The sequence below is a fragment of the Ixodes scapularis genome, unplaced genomic scaffold (genome assembly GCF_016920785.2).
Source record: "Ixodes scapularis isolate PalLabHiFi unplaced genomic scaffold, ASM1692078v2 PGA_scaffold5__190_contigs__length_132052651, whole genome shotgun sequence".
NCBI classification, from domain to species: Eukaryota; Metazoa; Arthropoda; class Arachnida; order Ixodida; family Ixodidae; genus Ixodes; species Ixodes scapularis.
This window is the reverse complement of record NW_024609880.1, coordinates 28922962-28944678: the sequence shown is the minus strand read 5'-3', so window position 1 is coordinate 28944678 and position 21717 is coordinate 28922962. Positions and strand designations below refer to the sequence as shown.

The 21717-nt window shown below is 47.3% G+C and overlaps 1 protein-coding gene across 1 annotated transcript in view; it reads right to left on the bottom strand.

Moving 5' to 3' along the window:
* Positions 1-21312, bottom strand: part of LOC120843257 — a 91061-nt gene extending 69749 nt beyond the window's left edge. Inside the window, exon 1 of the mRNA XM_040214553.1 lies at positions 21187-21312. Coding sequence (XP_040070487.1) covers positions 21187-21312 — 126 coding nt within the window. The remainder of the gene's footprint in view (positions 1-21186) is intronic.
* Positions 21313-21717: the final 405 nt, after the last annotated feature.

Sequence of the window (21717 nt, the reverse complement as noted above, 5' to 3'; positions counted from 1 at the left end):
AAAATAATTTTAGGCGTTTTGCTTTTTTTCTGTAAAAATGTCAAAAACGCCCCTTCGGTCAATTGTTGACGAACTTTGACAATTAATAACTCGCGATCTACTTGGGTTACATCAATACTTTTTATGTCCACGGAGAGCCCAAAACACGCTCTTTGTATTTATTATAAAATGACTCGGCTGTATAAAATATCCTTTGCGGTACGTTTACGTTAATTTTATGCAAAAACCAAAAAGTACCATTTTTGAAATTGATTTTCTCAAAAAACCCATTTTTTATTTTTTTTTATTTTTGGTTCAAATGTAGATATGAAAGTTGTCTACACGAAAATCAAGCCTAGAAAGTGTATATTTTGTTTGTATGTTTTATATTTAGGCCTCAATATCGGAAAAAGACGTCTTTGTTTTGCAAGACCTAAGTGAGACATAGCGATCCATGCGTCTCTATGAATTGTGAAAGAGTTTTCTTGAATTTTCTTCTGCATTTTGTAATCAATTATAAACGAATTTTGTGGTATTGAATATTTATGTATGTTTTGATAAGAGCGGGAACCACGAGATACATATCTAACCAAATCAGCAGGCTTAGTAGACTTTCAATAAGCAAAAGGCACAGACGTTGTATTGTTTCGATTTATAAACCATTCACAGTAAAATAGCACGACTAGCTATTAGCTGCCATATTACTAAGACAAAGAAAGTCACCACATCGTCGATATATTATATACAATTCTTTCCGAAACCAAACACTGGGGTTTGTTCACCGCACATCGCACAGGTCACCAGGGAATGTTCTTTCACTTCCGTAATACACAAAAGTGGTGACATGACACACAGAGAGTGTGTCATGGAGAGGGGTAGGAAATAAAAATAAATAAATAGGAAATAAATTGCCCAACTCCGATCTTAACGAAAATTGCGTTAAAAAAAATAAAGTATTTAGGTTCGAGCGGTGGCAAGGCGATAGGTCCACGCCTGGTGGAGAGTCAGACAAAGAAGTCGACGGCACGTAAAGGTAAAACAAAAAAAAAAAATCAATAATTTAATAAAGACGGGAAAACTCAGCCGCACATGGCAAGAACTAAAAACAACTCCTCCGGGCATTCCCTAAACGGGACGCAACCAAATGCGAGCGAACACGCTCTCTACATCACCGCCAGGCCGCTACGCCATGACGAAATAAACCCAACAACTGAACAGTGCTAACAAACAGTGAGTAAGAAAACATTGAAAAAAAAAACGTTCAGAAACAACCGCACCCGAGAGACAAAGTTCAGCGGGGCGAAGACACACACACGAGTCGGTCCCACGACACTGAAATCTGGCAGGATGGCGGCGTCCAGATGATGCTCGAATCTGTTCCTCCCTCTATTACGCACATCCACGACGGCTGTGCGGAACAGTGGCTGTGCGAAACAAAGTGAAGAATAGATTCGAGCAGGCGATGCGCGAGAAGGTAACCGAGACTATGCCTGAAGCTTCATATCGGGAGAGGAGCTTTCGAGGTAGTTTCTGCAGTTACTCAAACTTTCTCTTTCCCCTTCCCTTTTTCAAAAGAACACGTCAGCCGGCGCTGACTTTTCATCTCGGGAGAAGCCCACTCTTCACTAACGGTTATAGTTGACAAGGAGGCTGACTTCGACCCAACTAGTCTCCGGGCAAAATACAAACACAAGTACATTTACCAACACGCCCGTTTTAATGTCAGTCTCCGGGCTTTGCTGTTTCCAAAAGAGATAACACTTTATAAGGACAGAATGAGCGGGTTGGTGGGGATAATTAAACTTCAACACTCCCTTCTCGTTTTCTTCCTCAAGTTTAATAGATGACCCTTCGGTGCTATCGGATCTCTCCGGAGAGAGGGAGAGAGCACGGCCGTTTCAAGGTAAGGATAGGGCGCTCGAAGCTGGGGCAAACAGGCGGTATCATTTCACGCATGCATGGATGGCTGGTTTCAAATTTCCCCACATCCGTAACGAAACCGGCCCATCTTCGTGCGTGCGTCTGTGGGATTTTTGTCCCGCGCCGCCGGTTTTAGCGCGCACGCGGCGTTGTTTTGGCTGGCAGAACCGTTGTTGACCGTCGATATTGTAAGGCCGTGGTGTCCTCATCCTTTCAGGCAACGATTCCTTTGCTTTCCCTTGTGCAATACTCTGACTGACTAATCCTGGGTGGCTGTCACTGTTCGCCGCGTCAACGACACAATCGTACCATTTCACTCCTCGTGACACAGGGTGCGCTGCTCGCTTTACTGTCACGGGCCGTCCTATCTAACACAACGAGCGCGAAAGGTCGTGGTCATCTGCTGGCTCTGAAAGGGCGGGACGTTCATGCAGGCGAATGAGGACCCCGAATCAATACGACGTCTGCCGACTCCTACGCGTTAAAACTTTACGACACGTGCTGGTCTGTTAAGAAGTGTTGCTTTCTCTTTTTGGAACTCCTCCGATGTAGCTTGCCGCCTATAATAAAATTTAAATATTCAATAAATATAACAGGGTGGATATACTGTATTTCATTTTTATGTGGGAACGTTGAAAAAAAAAAAAAAACTATTTCCGAGCTTGTGAAGACGCGCAATTCCGTAAAAACACGTTTTTGTACGATATTGATGCTTAAATATAAAACATACAAACAAAATATACACTTTCTAGACTTTATTTTCGCGTAGAAAACTATCACATCTACATTTTAACAAAAAATAAAAAAAATAAAAAATCGGTTTTTTGAGAAAATCAATTTCAAAAATGGCACTTTTTGGTTTTCACATAACATTAACGTAAACGTACCGCAAAGAATATCTTATACAGACACGTCATTTTATAATACATATAAAGAACGTGTTTTGGGCTCTCCGTGGACATAAAAAGTATTGATGTAACCCAAGTAGATCGCCAGTAATTAATTGTCAAAGTTCGTCAACAATTGACCGAGGGGGCGTTTTTGACATTTTTACAGAAAAAAAGCAAAACGCCTAAAATTATTTTATGGTATTGGAGCCTTTTAAATGTGTCCACAGAGTGCTTTAAAAAAGATAATATAATGTGGACTGAAAATCCACGGCGGGAGATCAAGCGAAACATCCAACCCACGACGGGTGTGAAAAACACTGCTTTTCGCCGCGGCCTCTTTAAAAATTCCTAAGTCGCGAACAAAAAATCCGACGAACTTGCGGTCTGCGGCGACTGCGTTTTTAGAAACGGCGCCATAACATATATTTTTTTCATCGAAATCAAAAATTCGACCCTTTTTGCCTGCACGATTTGAGATATATCATATATATATCATACATATATCATATATATGTGTATCTTCGACTCAAAAGCGGCGCGCGTTCCGCAGGCGGCGACAGTCGCAAAAAAAAAAAAAAAACAGCCGCGGTAACAACAAGGAACTGCAGTTTCTTGTCTGCTAAAGACGCCGGCTCTCGGCGTCGTATGCTTGTTCGTTGGCGGCAGTTGGCGTCAGTTGGCGTCGCGACCGCTTGCGCCATCCCTTTGTCTCCCGTACGAAACGGCGCCGTGTTTGAAAACCGGTGGCTTCGCTGAGTTTCCATAGGCGCTAAGCCTTTTTCTTTCTTTGACTTTTTCCTCAGGTAAGTTCGCTCTTCGCAAATTTTACAAAAAAAATTAATCATCTGTGGGCAACGCTGCACAAAGTCGTAGCGCGATAGGTTAAGAAACCGAATTTTCCGGTCGATTTAAAGAGCCTGGCCTCTCCATGAATCACCCTGTAGTAGTGGCATCAATCAAAATACGAAACATGCGCAGTGCCCTCCACGTGTATTGTTGATTCACGGTTGATTCACCCGATTAAAAAGCGTATGCCCGGAAAAAAAGAAAAACCGCAACATAGGTAGCGCTTCAACATACTAAGATGTAAGTGTTCAGTCACAAAGTACACGCGCGTGCATAAAGATAACTAGATTTTATTTACATCATATCTACACGTGGCTATATTCGGGTCGTGAGTCGCGAGAAAGAACGTATTTACAAGTTTGTGCAAGGAAAACTTGACACTCGAAATGTCGGAAAAGGCAATTTGGAAAGTGCAAGGAATATCTAGATTGTACTCGTTCAATGATATATTTTTCATAAAACAATTGAAGAGTAACGACAAAAGTAACGCCGTTACTTTCATCGTTACTTCAGAAAAGGTAATAGAACTACAGTTTCAAGTTACATTTTTAAAAGGTAACTCGTTACAGTTACAAGTTACCAAAAAAGTAACGAAGCTACAGTAACGGGTTACTAGTAACGCGTTACTAGTAACGCGTTACTACTCAAGACTGTTTAAAAGCGTCAAAAGCACAAGTCACTGGGCCTTTTCTATTTCAGCGATGATAGAACATGTAAAAAAACAGGAGAACCACCATGACGGTGCGCTTCTGACAATGTCTGATTGGTCCCATCAGCCCATAGCGTCGGCTGCATCTGAACTTTAGTGGAAACGAAGTATATTTTGATATTATAGGAAAACAGGTCACCACTTAAGGATAAGTTGAGTGAGGTGAGGTGAGGTATACTTTATTGGGTCGAAGACTGTTAGATCCCCGCGTCAACCGAGTCTCTCTTAGGGAGAGACTCTTGACGAAGCGATCGCCTCGGTCGACAGACGAGACGCGATGTTCCCGGCGGCGTCCGAGGCCAGCTGGACTAGAACTTTCTGAGTCGTGGGGTCAGGATCCCGCAGGAAGGATTCCCAGGCGCCTGCTTGCCTGGCTTGCGTGATGAACTCCTTATTCTTCGAATGAAGAAGCAGCTCCGAACACCCCCAGAGTATATGGTGGAGTGTGGCGATCTCGCCACAGTTCCTGCAAGACGGGTCGTAGGTATCTGTGTACCGCGAGTGCAACTCGGCCGGGTTGAGGAACGTCTCCGTCTGGACTTGACGGAGGATGGTGGATTCTGCCTTGCTGAGAGTGCTGTGAGCCTCTGGGTAGGCTCGGCGTTCTAGTCGGTAGTGGTGCAGCACCCCCTTAAAGGTGTAGAGGTTGTCGCGGTTCCACGCGGCGAAGGTCGAGTGCTCACTTGGTGTGCTAGCCCGGTTGGTAAGAGCGCGTGCTGCACTGTGAGCACTCTCGTTGCCTGGGAGTGACGCATGGGCTGGAAACCACAGTATGCGGATTGGGTGGTCGATCAGACGATGGCCAGTGGCGATCTTGAGGGCTTTGTTAGAGACGTGACCACGCATGTACTGGCGGATGGCCATCTGGGAGTCACTGATGATGACTTTCGTGGTGCTGAGGGTGAGGGCCAAGGCGATGGCTGCTTCCTCTGCCTCTGCACTGTTGCTGGTATACATGCTCCCTGCCGTGAGGATTTGGCCGGAGCGATTCGTAAATGCAAGGATCATTCGACCCCTGTCAGCTGAGGCTGCGTCGACATAGGTCACCTCGGAGTCGTCGTAGGTTTGTTGTAGAGTGTTCTCCAGAGCCTTAACTCTGGCCATGCGTCTGCCTGCGTCGTGCACTGCATGCATGTGACGAGGTAGAGGCGAAATCTTTAGTTGCTCGCGTAGCTCCTTTGGAAGCCAGCCTCGCGTAGTGTGCCCTGTTGGGGGGTAGTTGATGCCCAAAGATGTCAGGATGATTCTTTCCGCTGTGGTCAGAGATAGCCTTTCGTAGTGGGCTATCCTCTGTGCCTCAATGATTTCCGAGAGGGTGTTGTGAAGCCCAAGCTTCTCGAGCGCTTGGTCTCTGTTGAAGGTGTTAGGTGAAGCGCTTTCTTGTATACGCAGCGGATGATGCGATCGATGGCATCCTTCTCCGTAAGTGTCAAGTCCAGGATGGGTGCAATGTAGGCAATCCGGCTAATCACGAAGGCTCTGATAAGCCGAATGACATTCCGTTCCTTCATCCCGTACCGTTTTCCGGCGATTCTTGCTATGAGTCTTCCTACTTGCTGTGCGTGGTTACGAAGGACTCCGATGCTGTGTGTGTTCTTGCCATCCTCCTGCAACCACAGACCGAGTATCCGAAGTCGCCGGACCCGAGGGACGTCCTTGCCTCCGACCTGCAGTATAATGCTTGAGGGAGTTTTTACCGTGGTGCCGGCCATGAGTAGCAACTCCGACTTTTCTTGAGAGCAGGCTAGTCTGCGCTCCTTAGCGTAGGCCTCCACGAAGGATATAGCTTCTTGCAGCGAGTCTTGGATGGCGCCATCACTTCCTCCTACCATCCACAGAGTGACATCGTCTGCGTATATGCTGTGGTGAAGGTTGGGGATACCTTGTAGTTTCGTCGGTAAATCTTTCATGGCGATATTGAAGGGAAACGGAGAGAGCACTGCTCCTTGCGGTGTTCCGACTCCGCCCAGAGTTTGCAGGTCAGATTGGAAACCGCCGATCGAGACCTGCACCTGCCTACTTGATAGGAAGTTCTGTATGTATTTGAAGATACGCTCGCCCACATCAATGGAGTTTAGCCCACAGAGGATGACTGCGTGGCTGACATTGTCGAATGCTTTCGAGATGTCCAGCCCGAGTATGGCTCTGGTGTCCCTTTTGGGTGCGTATTCCCGTTCCACAATCTGATGATACAGTCGGAGCATCACGTCCTGCGTCGAAAGTTTGGGTCTGAACCCGACCATCGTGTCCGCGAAGACTCTGTTGGCCTCTGCGTACCTGTTAAGGCGATTGAGTACGACATGCTCCAAGACCTTCCCGAGACGGGACGTGAGCGAAATGGGGCGCAGGGCTTCCAGATGAAGTTTTTTCCCAGGCTTGGGTATAAACACCATCTTCGCAGTCTTCCAGGACTCTGAGATTTCTCCTTTTTGCCAGCAGACGTTGAAGTATGATGTTAGCCGGTCAATCTCTCTGTCATCCAAGTGCCGCAGTAGCTTGTTGGAGACTTCATCAGGTCCTGGAGCGGAGCGGGTCTTGAGCTCTTGGATCGCAGCCATGACTTCGAAGGGTCGGCACTCTTCGTCTAGCGTAGGGTTTGGCTGGCCCGTGTTTTCCATCGCAGGTGTTGGCGGAGCTCGTCCGATATACTTGTTTTGTACTGCTTGGACAAGCTCGTTTCCATCTCCCTTGAATGAGTTCAGGATACACTCTATCTGATTTCGGACTGTGGTTCGGCTTTGTCCGGGGTCGAGGAGGTGTCGAAGGATGTTCCACGTCTTTGGAGTGTTGGGAGCTCCTTCAAACTCGTTGCAGGTGTCTTCCCATTGCTTAGTTGTGAGATAGGTGGCCTGACTCTCGATGGTCTCGTACAATGTTGCGATTCGCTTGCGTAGCCGACAATTTCCTTTCTTTCGCCTTAAGCGTGCCTCAAGGTTTGTCTTCATTTCCCATAGGTGCAGGAGCCGACTGTCCGCCGCGGTCAGATTTGCTTCCTCGGGAATGTTTCTTGTGGCTGAGGCTTCAACTTCTCTGATGCCTGCGGTCCACTGATCCAGGTCCTTGATCTCTCCGTCTCGGTCCACTTCGTCAAGCTCCTGCCTGAAAGTGTCCCACTCGACTACTCGCAGAGGCCTTCCCATGGGCTTCGTAGGGCCGCGTCTCAGGAGAATGTTGAGGATATAGTGGTCACTGCCCAGAGTTTCCAGGGTGTTGTGCCATTCTGCGTCCAAGCAGTGACCGAGTGTGAGGTCTGGTGATGGGTCTTTGCATCCGCCCGTGGCTTTCCGAGTTGGCTGCGTCAGGCCTGTGAGTAGGTCCAGTCCCAGGGTGGCAATGTCCTGCCAAAGCTGCCGACCCTTAGCGCTATCTTGCGGATAGCCCCATGACATGTGTGGTGCGTTAAAGTCACCAACGATGAGCACAGCTTTTCGCTTGGCCATGTCTATGGCGGCGCTCAGGAGCTGGTGAAACGAGTGTCGTGCCTTCGGAGGACTGTATACATTGAGGATGAACGTGCTGCGATGGCTCTTCTTCTCGCCCGCCAAGATTTCGATGAAGGTGTGCTCGATGTTTTCGATGCCGGTTGAATGAAGTTGTGCTGGTAGGTTGCGTCGCACTAGCGTGGTGACTCGCACGACCCCTGATGAGTTGGTGTGATTAAAGGCTTGGTATCCCGGAATGGTGATGACCTTCCACGTTTCTTGTATGGCCAAAACGTCTGGTCTGCGTTCTGGTGGTAGGGATTGTAGGTACTGGTGAAGGTGTCCCCTCTTCGGAGCCAAGCTTCGACAATTCCACTGCCACACAATGCAACCTTTACTTGTCTTGGCAATTGTTGGGTTGTGGGAGTCTGTCAAGGATGGTCTTCAAGTAGTGCTTTACTTCGCGCATCTCGCCTCCCAACTGGTCTATGCGTGTGTCTATGTCTTGTTCGGTCGTGTCCTGTTGCATGGCCACTCCTTCATCCTTGGTGGTTGTGCCCGAGGGGGTAGAAATGAGTGATGTCATGTTGCGGCGGACAGCCCTCCTTTTGGGAGTTGGTCCTGCTTCATTTCTCGGCAAGTCGAGTTGCTGCTGTACTGCGCTATACCGAACTTCGGCCTCCTTCCTTCGTCTTTCGGACTCTGCAGTTTGTGGCAGAAGTCGTGCTACTGTGTCTTGAAGGTTATCCACCATAGTCTTCAACTCTGAGAGCTTGGTGGAAGTCTTGTCTGCAGTGCGTGAGGTTGGCTTGGTCTTGGGGTGACCGGCTACCACCTCGCTCCACCCGATGTTGTGTCTGGCCTTTGATCTTGACCTCGACCTGCTGGGTTTGGCTAGTCGACGGGGAGTTCTGCTTTGTGACCTGGATCGGCCCCTCGATCTTGATCTCGCGCGAGGCGTCTCAAGTGGGGGGAACTCGGAGCTGCGCAGGGTTGGGCTCTCGACATTGGTGGTATCTGGTGGCGGGCGTCGGGGGAGAAGCATGGCTATGGGTCTACTTTGTGTCGAGGCCCCCGGAAATATTGCGATGCCGTTCGTGTGGTTCATCATTGCGTATCCAGTGTGGGGGCGTGGAGCCCTGAGATGGTGGTGATGATCATAGATTTGAGCTCAGCCACGATTCTTGAGACGAGAGCCGTCAGGGCTGCCCTGATTTCCGCCTGGATAGCTGCACGAAGCGTTTCATCCAGTTGTGTTGGGGACGGCGATGGTGGTGTATGCAGAGGTCGATCGCGGTTGATATTTCTCCGCACGGACGATACCAGGTCTTCGGTATCGGCGGTTGTAGACGTCTCCCACCAAGAAGGCAGGAGCGGGAACTCCTCTGTCCCTCGCAAATGTGGCTGTGATGATTAAGTGTCTGATAGTTGTCGGGCAGTACTAGTATTTTCCTGTGGGGTTCGGTTTTTGTCGGATGTTCCCTTCATTTGTGGATTAGCCTCGAGCAGATTTGAGAGCAGTTCTTTAACCAGTGGAGTAAAGGTGTGATGAAGAATCATTTCCGTCGCTGCACACTTTTGGTGGAAGTCATTCAGCACCTCCACGGAATTCCCCGAGTGACCGCTCATGCACCGCGCTGGTGCAACACCACCTAGACTAGGAGAAGGCCCCTGCACTCGTTATCCGCCGGCCTCTGACGTCATCACACTTTGCCCTAGCTATCCCGAGCCGCCGGCTTTGGGCGACCCACGATAGATGGCGCTAGCGGTACGTCACCCACCAGCCTCCCCTCCCTGGCCACCTCAAAGCGACGGCGTTGCACCGGCCAACAGCGTGGGTAGCGTTTGGTATTTTGCGGAAGAAACCGTTGCCATTAGACAGTTGGTTAATGTGGATGCTTTCTACGCAAGAGCATGGGCCGGTGCTGTGTACCTAACTGTAGAGGAAACTACGACAGCGGGCCAAAAGTTAGGCTGTTTGGGTTTCCGAGCGATCCTGAACGAAGAGCAAAATGGCAGCGTGCTGTGCGACGTGACGACGTCGACGTTGGAAAGCTGAAGGATCCACAGGTGAGCCTTATCTCCTTCCTGTTCTCCTGCCTTGTTACTACCTAAATACAGCATGCAATAAAAGTGTGCTGTTCTAAATTTCCATGCATTCAACTGTCATGACAGTTCTTTTGTGTACACGTGTAAACGTGGGTTCTTGTTAGCGTGTGTAATCGTGGCAATCAGTTCGTCGACGTGACGGTGGCAATCAGTTCGTCGAAGGACGTTTCATGGACAAATCGTTTCGTCGACACTGCGGTGTTTCACCGACAGGTTGTTTCATGGACAAATCGTTTCATCGACAGCTCAGATTGGCTTTTTTTCTGTAATAAGCTGCATGAGACTGTCGCCGCGAAGCGGCGTGTACCGATCGGTCAGGTGAGTTAACATATTTGTGATGAGCCGTCGCAGACTGTCGACGCGAAGCAGCGTGAACGCAGGTGGGGAGGGGTGGATTAACGCGCACCCCAATGATACACGCGTGACGAAATGTCCCTACAGCGTGCAATTCGCGTAACGAGTGTCGATGAAACGATCGTGTCGACGAAACGTGTGTCCATGAAATGTGTGTCCGCGAAAAGTAGTCCACGAAACGTAATTCCACGAAACTAGTTTCGACGAAATGATAGGGACCCTGTTTGAGAGTGGTTACTGTTGCTATAGGTCTTTGTGTACGCATAGACAAAGGTGGGCCCTGGTTTGCTCCTTAATACAATGTGCCGTGGTGGTTCTTATACGCAGGTTTGTGAGCGCCATTTCATGCCTGACCACCTCCGTACGACATCCAAGTACACGGATTCTGACGGACGGACCATCGAGGTCCAGATGAAACTTACGCGGCTTACGCCTGACGCTGTTCCAACTATTTTTCCTGACTGCCCACGCTACCTGTCGGAGGCTCGCCAGTCAAGAGAAGAGCCTGACGCCAAGAGAAAACGCAAAGAAGACGGACAGCTTCAGAAAGCCATCCAGGAGTCGGCGTTGGCCCACGAAAGGGAGGAACAAGAAAACAAAATACTTAGCCTCCAGGATGTTACTTCTCGTCTCCACCGATTACGGGAGAAAAAGTTCTGGGCAGCAATAACGTGTGACAGCTGTGTAATCTTCGCCCACATCGAGACGACAACAGATGCTCCAGAGCTTCTTGTTTCGGTGACAGTGTCGTCCAATTTGTCTGTCCGTGCGTTTTGGAAGGGCGCTCGTCTTACTTCTGACGAACAGCTGGACATTCCGGATGAAATCTACGACTTCCGTGTGTTGGTGCAACTCCTAGAAAATGTGGAAAACCACTGCACTACAACAGAACATCGACCAACGGATAAAGCGAACGCTGTGCTCAAGCTGGTGGCTTCTCTTCTTGATGACATTTCAAGTGGAGAGCTGCTGGAGGATGAGAAAGCAGACGCTGTGATGTTCCTTAAGGAGCAGTGTCACCTCCTGCTGAAGAGGAACAATGCTGTAAGGTATTCCCCTGAACTTTTGGTTCTGTGTAGCATTCTGTACACTATTTCGCCCCATGGGTATAGGTTTTTGCGAAGCAGTGGAAAGATTGTGTTGCCTCATCCTGCGACAATCAAGCGTGTTTGTGCCACACATGATGTTAGTCCCTTAAAGGAACAGAATGAGGAAGGTTTCCTGAGATACATGAAAAGAAGGGCAAGCCTGCTGAAACCTCACGAAAGAAATTTGACTCTAATGGTAGACGAAATACACCTGCAACAGTTCTTTCAGTACAAGGGAGGCAGTATAACAGGCGCTGCTAATAACTGCTCTGAACCAGCTAAAACAGCTCATGTCTTTATGGTACAGAGCCTCTTGTCACCATTTAAAGATGTCGCACATATTCTCCCTGTTTCAAGAATAACAGCTGAGGGACTACATGACATTGTAAAGAAGGTAATCATGAGCCTTGAAGATGCTAATCTTCATGTTGTTGCAGTAATAACCGACAATAACTCGATCAACCGGAAGGTAATGTCTATGTTTGGAAGAGCTCACAACCTGGGAATTGTTTATCCACATGCAGCAAATGCGCAGCAACCTCTTTTTCACATTGTCGACCCTGTGCATTTGCTGAAATGTGTTAGAAATAACTGGCTGAACCAGAAAAATTCTGACAAGTGTTTCTATTACCCTCCTTTTGACGGGGATGACACAGAAAATATAAATATGAAAGGGGCATCGTTCACGTCCTTGAGGAAACTTTATGAGGCTGAAGAAGATAATCCTGTGAAAGTTGCCTATGGGCTTACCTACAAAGCATTGAATCCAAGCAACCTGGAACGGCAAAATATGAAGCTAGCCCTGAGCATTTTTAACGCCTTCGTCTCATCTGCTCTAAGAATCAAGGGCAGAAGTTTGCAGTTGACACTTTCGGATGAAACGGCCAATTTCATTGACCTAATTGTCAGGTGGTGGAACATAGTTAATGTTAAGACGCCCCAAAAGGGACATAGACTGAGAGATGTCTGGCAGGAGCCAGTACAGGGAACCACCTGTGAGCAGCTTCAATACTTGGACAAGTTTGTCAGCTGGCTTGATGCCTGGAAGAGCAGGCGTGCACAGACAGGCACACTGACAAAAGAAACTCATTTGGCTCTCAGGCTAACTACCTATGCTTTGATTGAGGTGTCAAGGTACTGCTTGGAAGAGCTCGGCTTTAGATATGTTCTCCTGGGAAAGTTTCAGACGGACCCTCTTGAGGCTCGTTTCGGAAAGTATCGGCAGCTGTGTGGGTCGCACTATAACGTGTCAATCACAGAGGTGTTTGAGGCTGAAGCGAAGATCCGTCTTCAAAGCACATTAGTATTGACAGACATGCCAGAATCATCTAGCGCTTGCAGGACAGAGCCAAATGCCGAAATGCTAATTAGCAAATATAACATTCAGCTGACTAGCAGCGAACTGCAGAGGCCTCGGCAAGACATGCCGGCATTGGTATACATAGCCGGTTACTGCGCGTATGCAGCTCTAAAACGCCAGCCATGTGATGATTGCCGGGATTTGCTTACAATCGCAAGTAGAGAGCTTGAGCGGAGTGACCACGTGCTAATCGACAACATGAGCAGAGGTGGACTAAAATTTCCACAGCCGTCTGTAGTGCATGCAGTGCTGTGTACAAAGATTGTCTTGGAGCGTGTGACAGGCAAGCAGTGTGAGCATCAATTCCACACAGAAAGTAGCCAAAGGTCGACCCTTCTAAGTGTGATGATGCATTTGCTCAGTGACAACGAAGACCTTGACGCCTGTGCAACTGGCCACAGTCCAGACTCCATCTTAAAAAACATTCTGAACCCAGCTGTGAACACTTTGCTGAAGAATTATGCAGCTTGTAAGAATGATAGGATCACCAGAGAAAAGCTTAGTGGAAAGCAAAGAAAGCTGCATACCTTGATATGATGGGGATGTTTGCTTTCTTTTTTAGCTCCCATTTTTCTCTAATGTGCAATACCTTTTTCTGTTGTTACTTTGCTTAGGGAACTGCGGCTTGAAATGTGGGTTAAAAAAAATGTTAGTTGTGTAAAAGCTGAAAAATATTGCAACAGAACCAATTTGTCAAATCGCACTTCACTTGCGCACGTGACCGAAAAGCAGTTCGGAAGGTAAAATGGATTTGTTTGAGTTGGAAGCATTTTAACAATCTGTGATCATTGTAAAGAAAAATAAATGAAAATAACTTTGTGCCTTTCTGTCTGTTTCAATATGTCATATAAATAAAACAAAACAATAAAATTCATCGTGCAATGTCTTCTGAAATGCTGCGGCGATGTATTCTGTAACTATTCCGTTCAACGGAACCTACTTTCCGAGTCGGCGCATGCCGAGCGGCCGGAACGACTCTTGGCAGCCAGCCCGAATGGAGAGCGAACGGGCAGGGTGTGGTGACGTCACGGAGGAGTGCGGAGGCCTTGTCTAGTCTAGGTGGTGTTGGCTGGTATCGCATGCCCTCTCGAAAGAGTAGAGAAGAGAGGAGGAGGAGCAGCAGCGTGCGCCTCAGGCGAACTGGGAGGGGGACGACCGCGATCATTTGGGGAGACCGGGAGCCGAGGCTGGTTGGGGTCGGCTGCCAGAGAAGTATGCGGAGGGTTGGTGAGTCTTACTAGCTGTTTTGCAGGGGAGGCTGGTTGGTTCCGTGGGGTGCCTACTGCTGTTGTCATTCCCGCTCCGGCTTCTCTCAGACGCGTTGGAGGTGAACCCGTCTGTGTAAGGACGTTTGTCTTCCCTCTGGTGTTCTTCGCGGAGCAGCAAAACAAGCGGTGGCCAACTTACTGCCTACGTCCGTCGCATATCGATGTCACCAAAAGGAGGCTCGCTCCGTGCAGGCCAAAATGCACCGCGGGAGGATGATTCCGGCAAACCAAAGGGCTCGATATGCCGACCTCCAGTCATCGCTCTCCGCAATTGGGACCGCTCACTGGGTGACGGCATGGATCGGCAGCGCATCTCTCGTCTGGGCATCCTGCCATCTCCTCGGCTGCACCGCATGAGTTGACGATTGCGGCCGCAGTTTGACGATGATGGGGGCCCCCGAGTATCCATGTCTCCACGTACCCAGGTTCCCCCATGTCTCGAGGAGGATCTCTCTCCCCTGCGTTGCGACACAGCTGCACCGTGGCACCGAGGGGGGGTGGTGGGTTTGTGGCCCACAGAGAGCTCTGCTTTCCGGCTCGGTGTTTCCCGACCTGCATGGAGTACACGCGCAAAGGTAGGTCTGCCTCTCCATGGGTTGTTTTCTGCTTGTGGCGGTTCCGATATTGATGTTGATGTGAGCAGGGGCATTTCCATGGAGGTCTGCCGGTCGTGATGGCGATCCCTTTGAGTCGTTTTTTGTTCTTTAGCCGGATAAACCCTGCACCACCGCGGGCCCAGAGTCACGTGGTCAGGCATACTTGAGCCCTCAAAAAAGACGAAGATTGATGTGCCTTTTCCCTTACGGGCGATGTCCACGATAGTCCCTTTTGCCTCCACCATAGTCCGAATCACCTGTAGATGGTGTTCGCCGGCCATGTCATGCACTGTTCCCACGGAGGCGTTTGTCGGCGAAGATGGGAAAGAGCGCACCGGAATTTGGACCAGGTTGCGGACGAGCAGAAGCCTGTCTCTGGTTTCAATGTAGGGTGTGTCAAACGCTAGGATGTTTTTAGAAGGATTTAGTCGGATGTTTGTGACGGCCGTCTTGCTGAAAGCGCTTCTGATTTCTTTAGAAATTTTGCTCCGTTGTGTTGCTTCGAATGGGCGACTTTCTAGCGAGGGATGAAAAAGCACGGTGTAGAGTTTATCGATTTGTTCTGTTGGCTTTTTGAGTTTTCTCTCCGATCGGTATGTGACCAGCGTGTAGCCATCCCGGGTGAGGAATTCGGCTGGTGCCACCCCGCATGGACGGCGCTCACCTGGCGGATCATGACTGGTCGGTGCTGCTGTTCCGACGCTAGGCTCCCCTTCGGGATTGTCCCCCCCAAGGCACTCGAAGCTGTTCGATGTCGGCACGTTCACCCCCGTTGTTTCGCCGTTGTTGGTGCTTAACTCGGTTGTCTCGTTCATTACCCTCTCCACGGGCATGTGGATGGTGCGCGAGACGGAGGAAGCCTCTTGCTGAGTCGAGGACGCTCCCGGTGAGTCCGGGGCACGGCCGGGGTGTGAAGGAAGAACCACAAAAGGCGCATGTTCTCTCTCTCCGTCTTCCGAAATGGGTGACGTCGGCCGAGTTGGGGGCGCGTGGGCGTGGCCTCCCTCCAGGCACCCCGGGAGGCCGGCAATGGTCCCGGTTTGAATCTCGTCAACCGTTGGGGCCGTCCTGACCGCCGGCGCTCCCGAGTCAATGCTTTCAATGACGGATTGGTGGCCTTGAGCTCGGTAGCCTCCCCTGAACCATTCCGTTTTGTATCCATGGGAGTCGCTGGAGCGTGGGCGCCTCGAAGACACAGCGGTCGGGGGCGACGGCGTCTTGGGCTCCCGGAGCATCACGTCGATGGGGGGCCATGTTGGGTTTGGCCGGCGTCTTAAGTTTCCCTTCTAAACCATCTCCGGGTCCCTAATCTGCGACCGGGTCTTAAAATTTTTCTCGTGTTTTTTTTTTTCTACGCGTTTGCGCTTTGTTTTGTGCGGACTGATTGATATAAAACCTTCAGAGATTTTGTCAAAAGAAGTAAAAAGGCGGGAGCTCACGTGAAGGTACTCGAGCCAAGCTGGCCCCCTGGCGGGCCTTTTTCGATAAGTTGAGTACAGTGCGCCGGAATATGAAAAACCCACTGGGAGCACGTGACCGAAGTGGTGGGTGGCGGGAGCGCTGCGAGCGCTCCGGGCAATTCCATTCTGCTTCGAGGGGAGGACGCTAACTCGGGGCTCAGCACAAGCTGATAAGCGCGCGCTTCAACTGAGCCCCGAGTGAGCGTCCTCCCTTCGAAGCAGAACGGAACTGCCCGGAGCGCTCGCAGCGCCCCGTCAGCCACCACCTCAGCTACGCGCTCCCAGTGGGTCTTTCATATTGCAGCGCACTGTACATGTCCCAAGTATGGTGCAGTAACGTGTTTTAAAAACTTCGTGATTTTAATTTGCATGTAATTATTATCACAGCTATTGCTATCTTTAGCCTTATAAACATATTGAAAACAACTTCCGTGTTTGCTAGAAAAAATGCTGTCATCGATAAGGTGAGCATATGAGTACCGTATTTCCTCGAGTAATACCCGCCATATCTAAGAACAAGGCCCTTTCGTCTACTTTACCACAGAACACATATACAGCCAATCATCCCGTTGCGCATAAATGCCATAGCGAAAACTAAATCGAGAGCACGATTCTCCATACAAATGCAATCTTCACAGATTGTATCTTCGCGCGAAGACGTTATCTTTGTACTGTAAACCGCTGGAATCATGCTGTCGATCGCGGTGATTGGTTATCCGCGTGCTCCGCGGAAAAGCGAACCCTCAGGTTTTCTTCATAAGCAGTGACTCTATTGCTCGGGTAAACAGAGTAAAGGCTATAAATATGAGCCTGAGATAGACACTCACTTTACAAAACGGTTTTTGTGGTGTTTCGATAAACAGGCTACATGCAGTTTTCTTTGTTGTTTATACTTACCTCATATATTTTCTTTTAAAATAGTCAAGAAATTCATTAATATTTTCCACCTAAAATTGGAGCGTTTTTGATCGGCATGATAACTGTATTCTTCTTATAGATATAGCTTTTTTTTTTTAAACCGGCAGTTTATTTCGAATTTCCTTAAAGATAATCAGTTTAATTGGATCGCTTGAAGCCCAAAATTTCCTATATACGGGTGCTCTTGGCGTCTTTTCTGCATCATTTTAATATGTACTGCCCAAGGGTATAGAATTTTCTGGAAACAGCAACTTTAATGTTTCGGGACTGTCGTAGCGCGTTTTAGATACTTTTTTACTTGATTATGTGCATCTCATCACCATTTAACTGACAGTGTATTTCGACCCAAAAATAGTTCTCAACAGCATTTCGTGATGCATTATTGTTATAATTTGCACTATTTTGAAAGGTGAACGTTTTTATTAGCAGGTTTATTTGTGGCTGTAGGGTGTGTCGAAGACAGTTCGAGCAATGATGGTCAAGGTGATATTTTTAGTATTTACTAAAAATATATACATATTAATGACCTGCTCTTGGTAGGTACCCCAGCACTAGCTCGTTCGTTCCACACAGTAATGTGAGCGTTTGCTTTTTATATGTAACACTTTTATAAAATATGCATATTTCATCTTTTGTTGTCGTCGATTGTTTTGTAGCATATCTGTACGAACATGTTCGAGCCGGTTTGGACCTTTCTTTTTTCACTCCGGAGTTGAACCGGAGCTGAACCGTTTTTTTCTGAACCCGAACGAAAACCGGACTGAAAAACATCTAGGTTCGACACCTTGGTTTGTCGTGACATAGTGTTGAGCATCAAGATTGACTATCCAGATACTTCTTCCCTAGCCTTGCTCTCGTGGTGATAGACCTTCCTCGTGTGAGGGCTTTGGGCTTCACGGTAATGTGCTGTGCATACAGTCAGTCCTCCACTGCTGGAAGTAGTGACGTCCGCCTACATTCCTTCGTGGACAAACGGCCCGGGGAAAGGGGGGGGGGGAGGCTTATAGGCAAGGCAAGGAAGCACAAACATAAAACTAATCTGGGGAATGCATGACTTACTATACCCCTTAATAGAGAAGCACCGCCGTACAGCCTTTGTCAGTTGTAGAAAAATCTCTATTGGAGCCGACGTCGTACGGCAAAGCCCCTAAACGAAGACAATCTAGCTTAATTTGAGTGAAGATTTGTTGTCGTTTTTTTTTTTAAAGGTCATATTTCAGTGAGTGCTTTGCCTTCTCAAATTCAAGTACTATAAACGGTTAAGGAAAGTTTAAAGAAAATAAGTCTCTTTTTTTTTAAATACTCACGTGCAATTTGGCAACATTTCGAGAAATGAGCTGCATTTCTGCAATATTCTCAAAACTAAAATAATGGTTGCTTATTTTTGTTATATATTCAGACAATGCATTGAAAGAAAATATATGATGGGTCGTTTCATGAAGTAGTTTATTGGTAAAGAATGTGTGACTGTGTCTCTAAAACGTGTTAATTTGACATGTTTCTTCTTACCTTTTTGAATAGATGGTATATCTTTTATTGTACACTTTAATATTCTCTGTACATGTTGTAAACCTTTTAAAAAAATAAAATTAAAAGATTCCTACGTGCATGCTTCGGTGTGAAATTGGTGAAATTGACGGCTGCGAAAACTACCATAGCGAAACCTTGGCAATTTCCACAATGCTAAAGCTTCGAAGTTTTATACCTCTTGTAGAGGTCGCTTGAGTATTTGATCGTTTCCTGGAAAGTAAGGTGGTCGACCTTCAAAAAGTTCGGATGGGAGCACCCCGACGGCTCGCCCCGAGGATAGAGGGATGAGCAGCTTGAGCCCTTCTTAATCTTTGGCCCGGGAAGGACACAGACATTCTTGCCTGTCGCCGCAAGGTGGTGGCGCCCTTCCCGGCTTTGTCGTTACGGCGCGTTCCCAGTGACGGCTTGTCCAGTCAGGAGACTGCGACAATGGGGTTTTAGCGATGAGGGGCGCCGGCTTGGGTCAACTTGGACTCCATTCCGCTTTACTCGCTAACTTCGAAGGACACGGCGCTAATTTGTTTTGACACCGTGAAGGGGGGGGGGGGGGGTGTTTTCCCCGTAAAGTAGTAAAGTATCGCCCCGATTGCAGAGTTCCCCAAGGCGTTTAGCATTGTTTTTCTTCTTAGAAAAGGGAAAGAAAGAGTTCTGTGGCTTCCCTGTGATTGGGGGAGGACCCGCTGGCACGGGGGCCAATAGAATTGTATAATTGTCCTGATTGGACAGGCCCTGTGTCAGCGTGGAGTTTTCTCGACCGCGCTGGCGAGAAAACGTTGAGTTTGAACAAGCCCGTGCGCGGAGCAAGTTATCTCCGGGGTCGGCCGGTCCGCGTAGCTTTGTCGCGAGCGACGAGCAATTTCTTTGAGCCCCAACCGTGCGCGGTGGGCACTTTGCGCCGAGGCGCGTTTTTTGTATTTCTACTGCCGTGAGCCGTGAGTTTGCTGTCATCGTCTTAATGCATTAATTTTTATCAATCGTTCCTCTCGACCTTGAGAGTCTTTCCTCGAGGCTCCGCCCCCACCAACGAGCACCGAAGCGACCATCCAGCGCGGCAGTCCACGATCGCCCGGCCCCGACTTACAACTTCTAGGAAGGACCGGGACAAAACAACCTGACCCTCAGGGAGGGGCATTCTTTACTCCTCTGTAAGAAACTTATACGATGTCCGGATATAGCTTAATGCTCCTCCCAAGAACATGGCTTTGATATATATATATATATATATATATATATATATATATATATATATATATATATATATATATTACATTAATACAAAAAATATACCCCGACCATGATTCCAAAATGTCACGCGGAACACCTTTACTTTAAAAAAAAACAATATTGGACTGCGATCGCTAATTTCACACGTGACTGCTCCAGCATTATTAACCTCTGTGTTGTTATTTGTGATAAAGAGTGATGGTATTTTGTGTTTAATTTCTGAAAATTATTGAACTTAATTTCTGAGGAGTAATTAATTACCTAATTATGGTGAACGCTGATAACTTTAATTGTGAACCCTTTGGCGCAGACCACTATGGTATCAACCATCTTTGTTGCCGAAAGGGAATTGTTTTTCCAGGAGCGATTTGATCCGCGTTTCCAAATCACCCGGTATATAGTATATGTGTATATGGCATAATTTTGCTTATCTAATCAGGGATGGGCAAAATACATTCAAATATGTATCGAAATACAAATACAAAGTACTTCGTCAAATATCTATTTAATTACAAATCTAATTACATTTCCAAAAAAGCATTTAAGTACAAGATACAAGTACAACCAAATGTATTTGGTCTCCCTCCAAATACTTTTCCAAATACATTCCTCAAACTTTGCGTCAGCGACTTCAGGGCACCTGCAACGGGTTTCTGGGTATCTCATTTTAATTTTGCTTCGCACACTTGGGAGTTAGTGTGCAAGGCTCTAGTAACGTAATAGAAATATAATCACAAAAAATTAATCAGCTTGGACCTAATAGGTAAAAGAAGTACAGAGCTTGAAGCAGCTTCTTTTGTCAATTACATTTCGGTATAGACCAACCAAGAACCGGGACGATCAAGACGCGCAGCACTAGCTAGAGAATTTTTTATTGTGGGAACTTGCACTGGTTACGAAAATCTGGACGACTCGCGCATTTAGAATGTTCCAGGCAAAAATATGGATGGAAATCAGGCTGGAAAGCATGACAAGTTGTCACAGGCACTTATTTAGCCAGTCTGCCTGTGAACGTCGATTTCGTCACTATCCTTGCCCTGGACTAGCACCGTAATCACAAAGTCACTAAACGCTTGTGCTTGATTGAGAGACACTGCATTCGGTGCACAACGTAGTTTTCTTTCTGCTCTGGACAATGACAATAAATTTGAGGGATGCATTTTCGCCCACAAAATTGTATTTAATTACAATTGTATTTGAAATAATCACGTTTTAGTATTGAAATACAGACGTCAAATGCATTACCCAATCTGTAATTAAATACAAGTGCAAAATACACAAAGTATTTGAAATACGTATTTCAAATACTTGTATTTGAAATACTGCCCATATCTGTCTAAATTGTTATTATATTTTTTCCTAGATGAATCATTTATTTGACGTTAAGGTATCTAATTATTATTTCTTCACTCATATTAAATCGCAACAAGAGCCATATATCTAGCCATTTTGTAGACCGCTGGCCTATATCAGGAAGGTATTTCGGGTTCAAATAGATACAAAGGTGAACTACCTCTGATATATCTACAGGAGTTCCCTCCAGCGCTGTGCTTGCTGCAGTTGCAGTGATGGCTAGAAAGAGACCAAAGCAACTCAACAGAAGTGAGCGCGCTCCGCACTGTATACAAAGGGGCATCATTCTTGTTTTCACCGCGAGGCTTGTCCGTCCGAGGGTCTCGAATCTGTAGAACACAATTCAACGTAAACGAAATAATTTAAGGTGGAGACCGGAATATTGTTATATGGTCACTACTTTTAATTGGAAGAGAATAATTTTGAAAAAAAAAAAAAAGCAACACTGTCGATCACTTTGTGAACACAAAAAGTCAAGGTGTCAGTTATAAAAAAACAAATGCATTTTTTTTTAAATTATAATAATCTTCCTGGAATTTTGATACACTAATAGTAACCTTGTAAATTTGTCCCGAACGACGTGTCGTGTGTAAATAAGTTTGTTTGTTTTTTTCTCGAGGGGCACTGGTAATTTCTGTATAGTTTCCTATTATTGAAATTGGTAAGATAGTCTTGACACTGGCTTCTACAG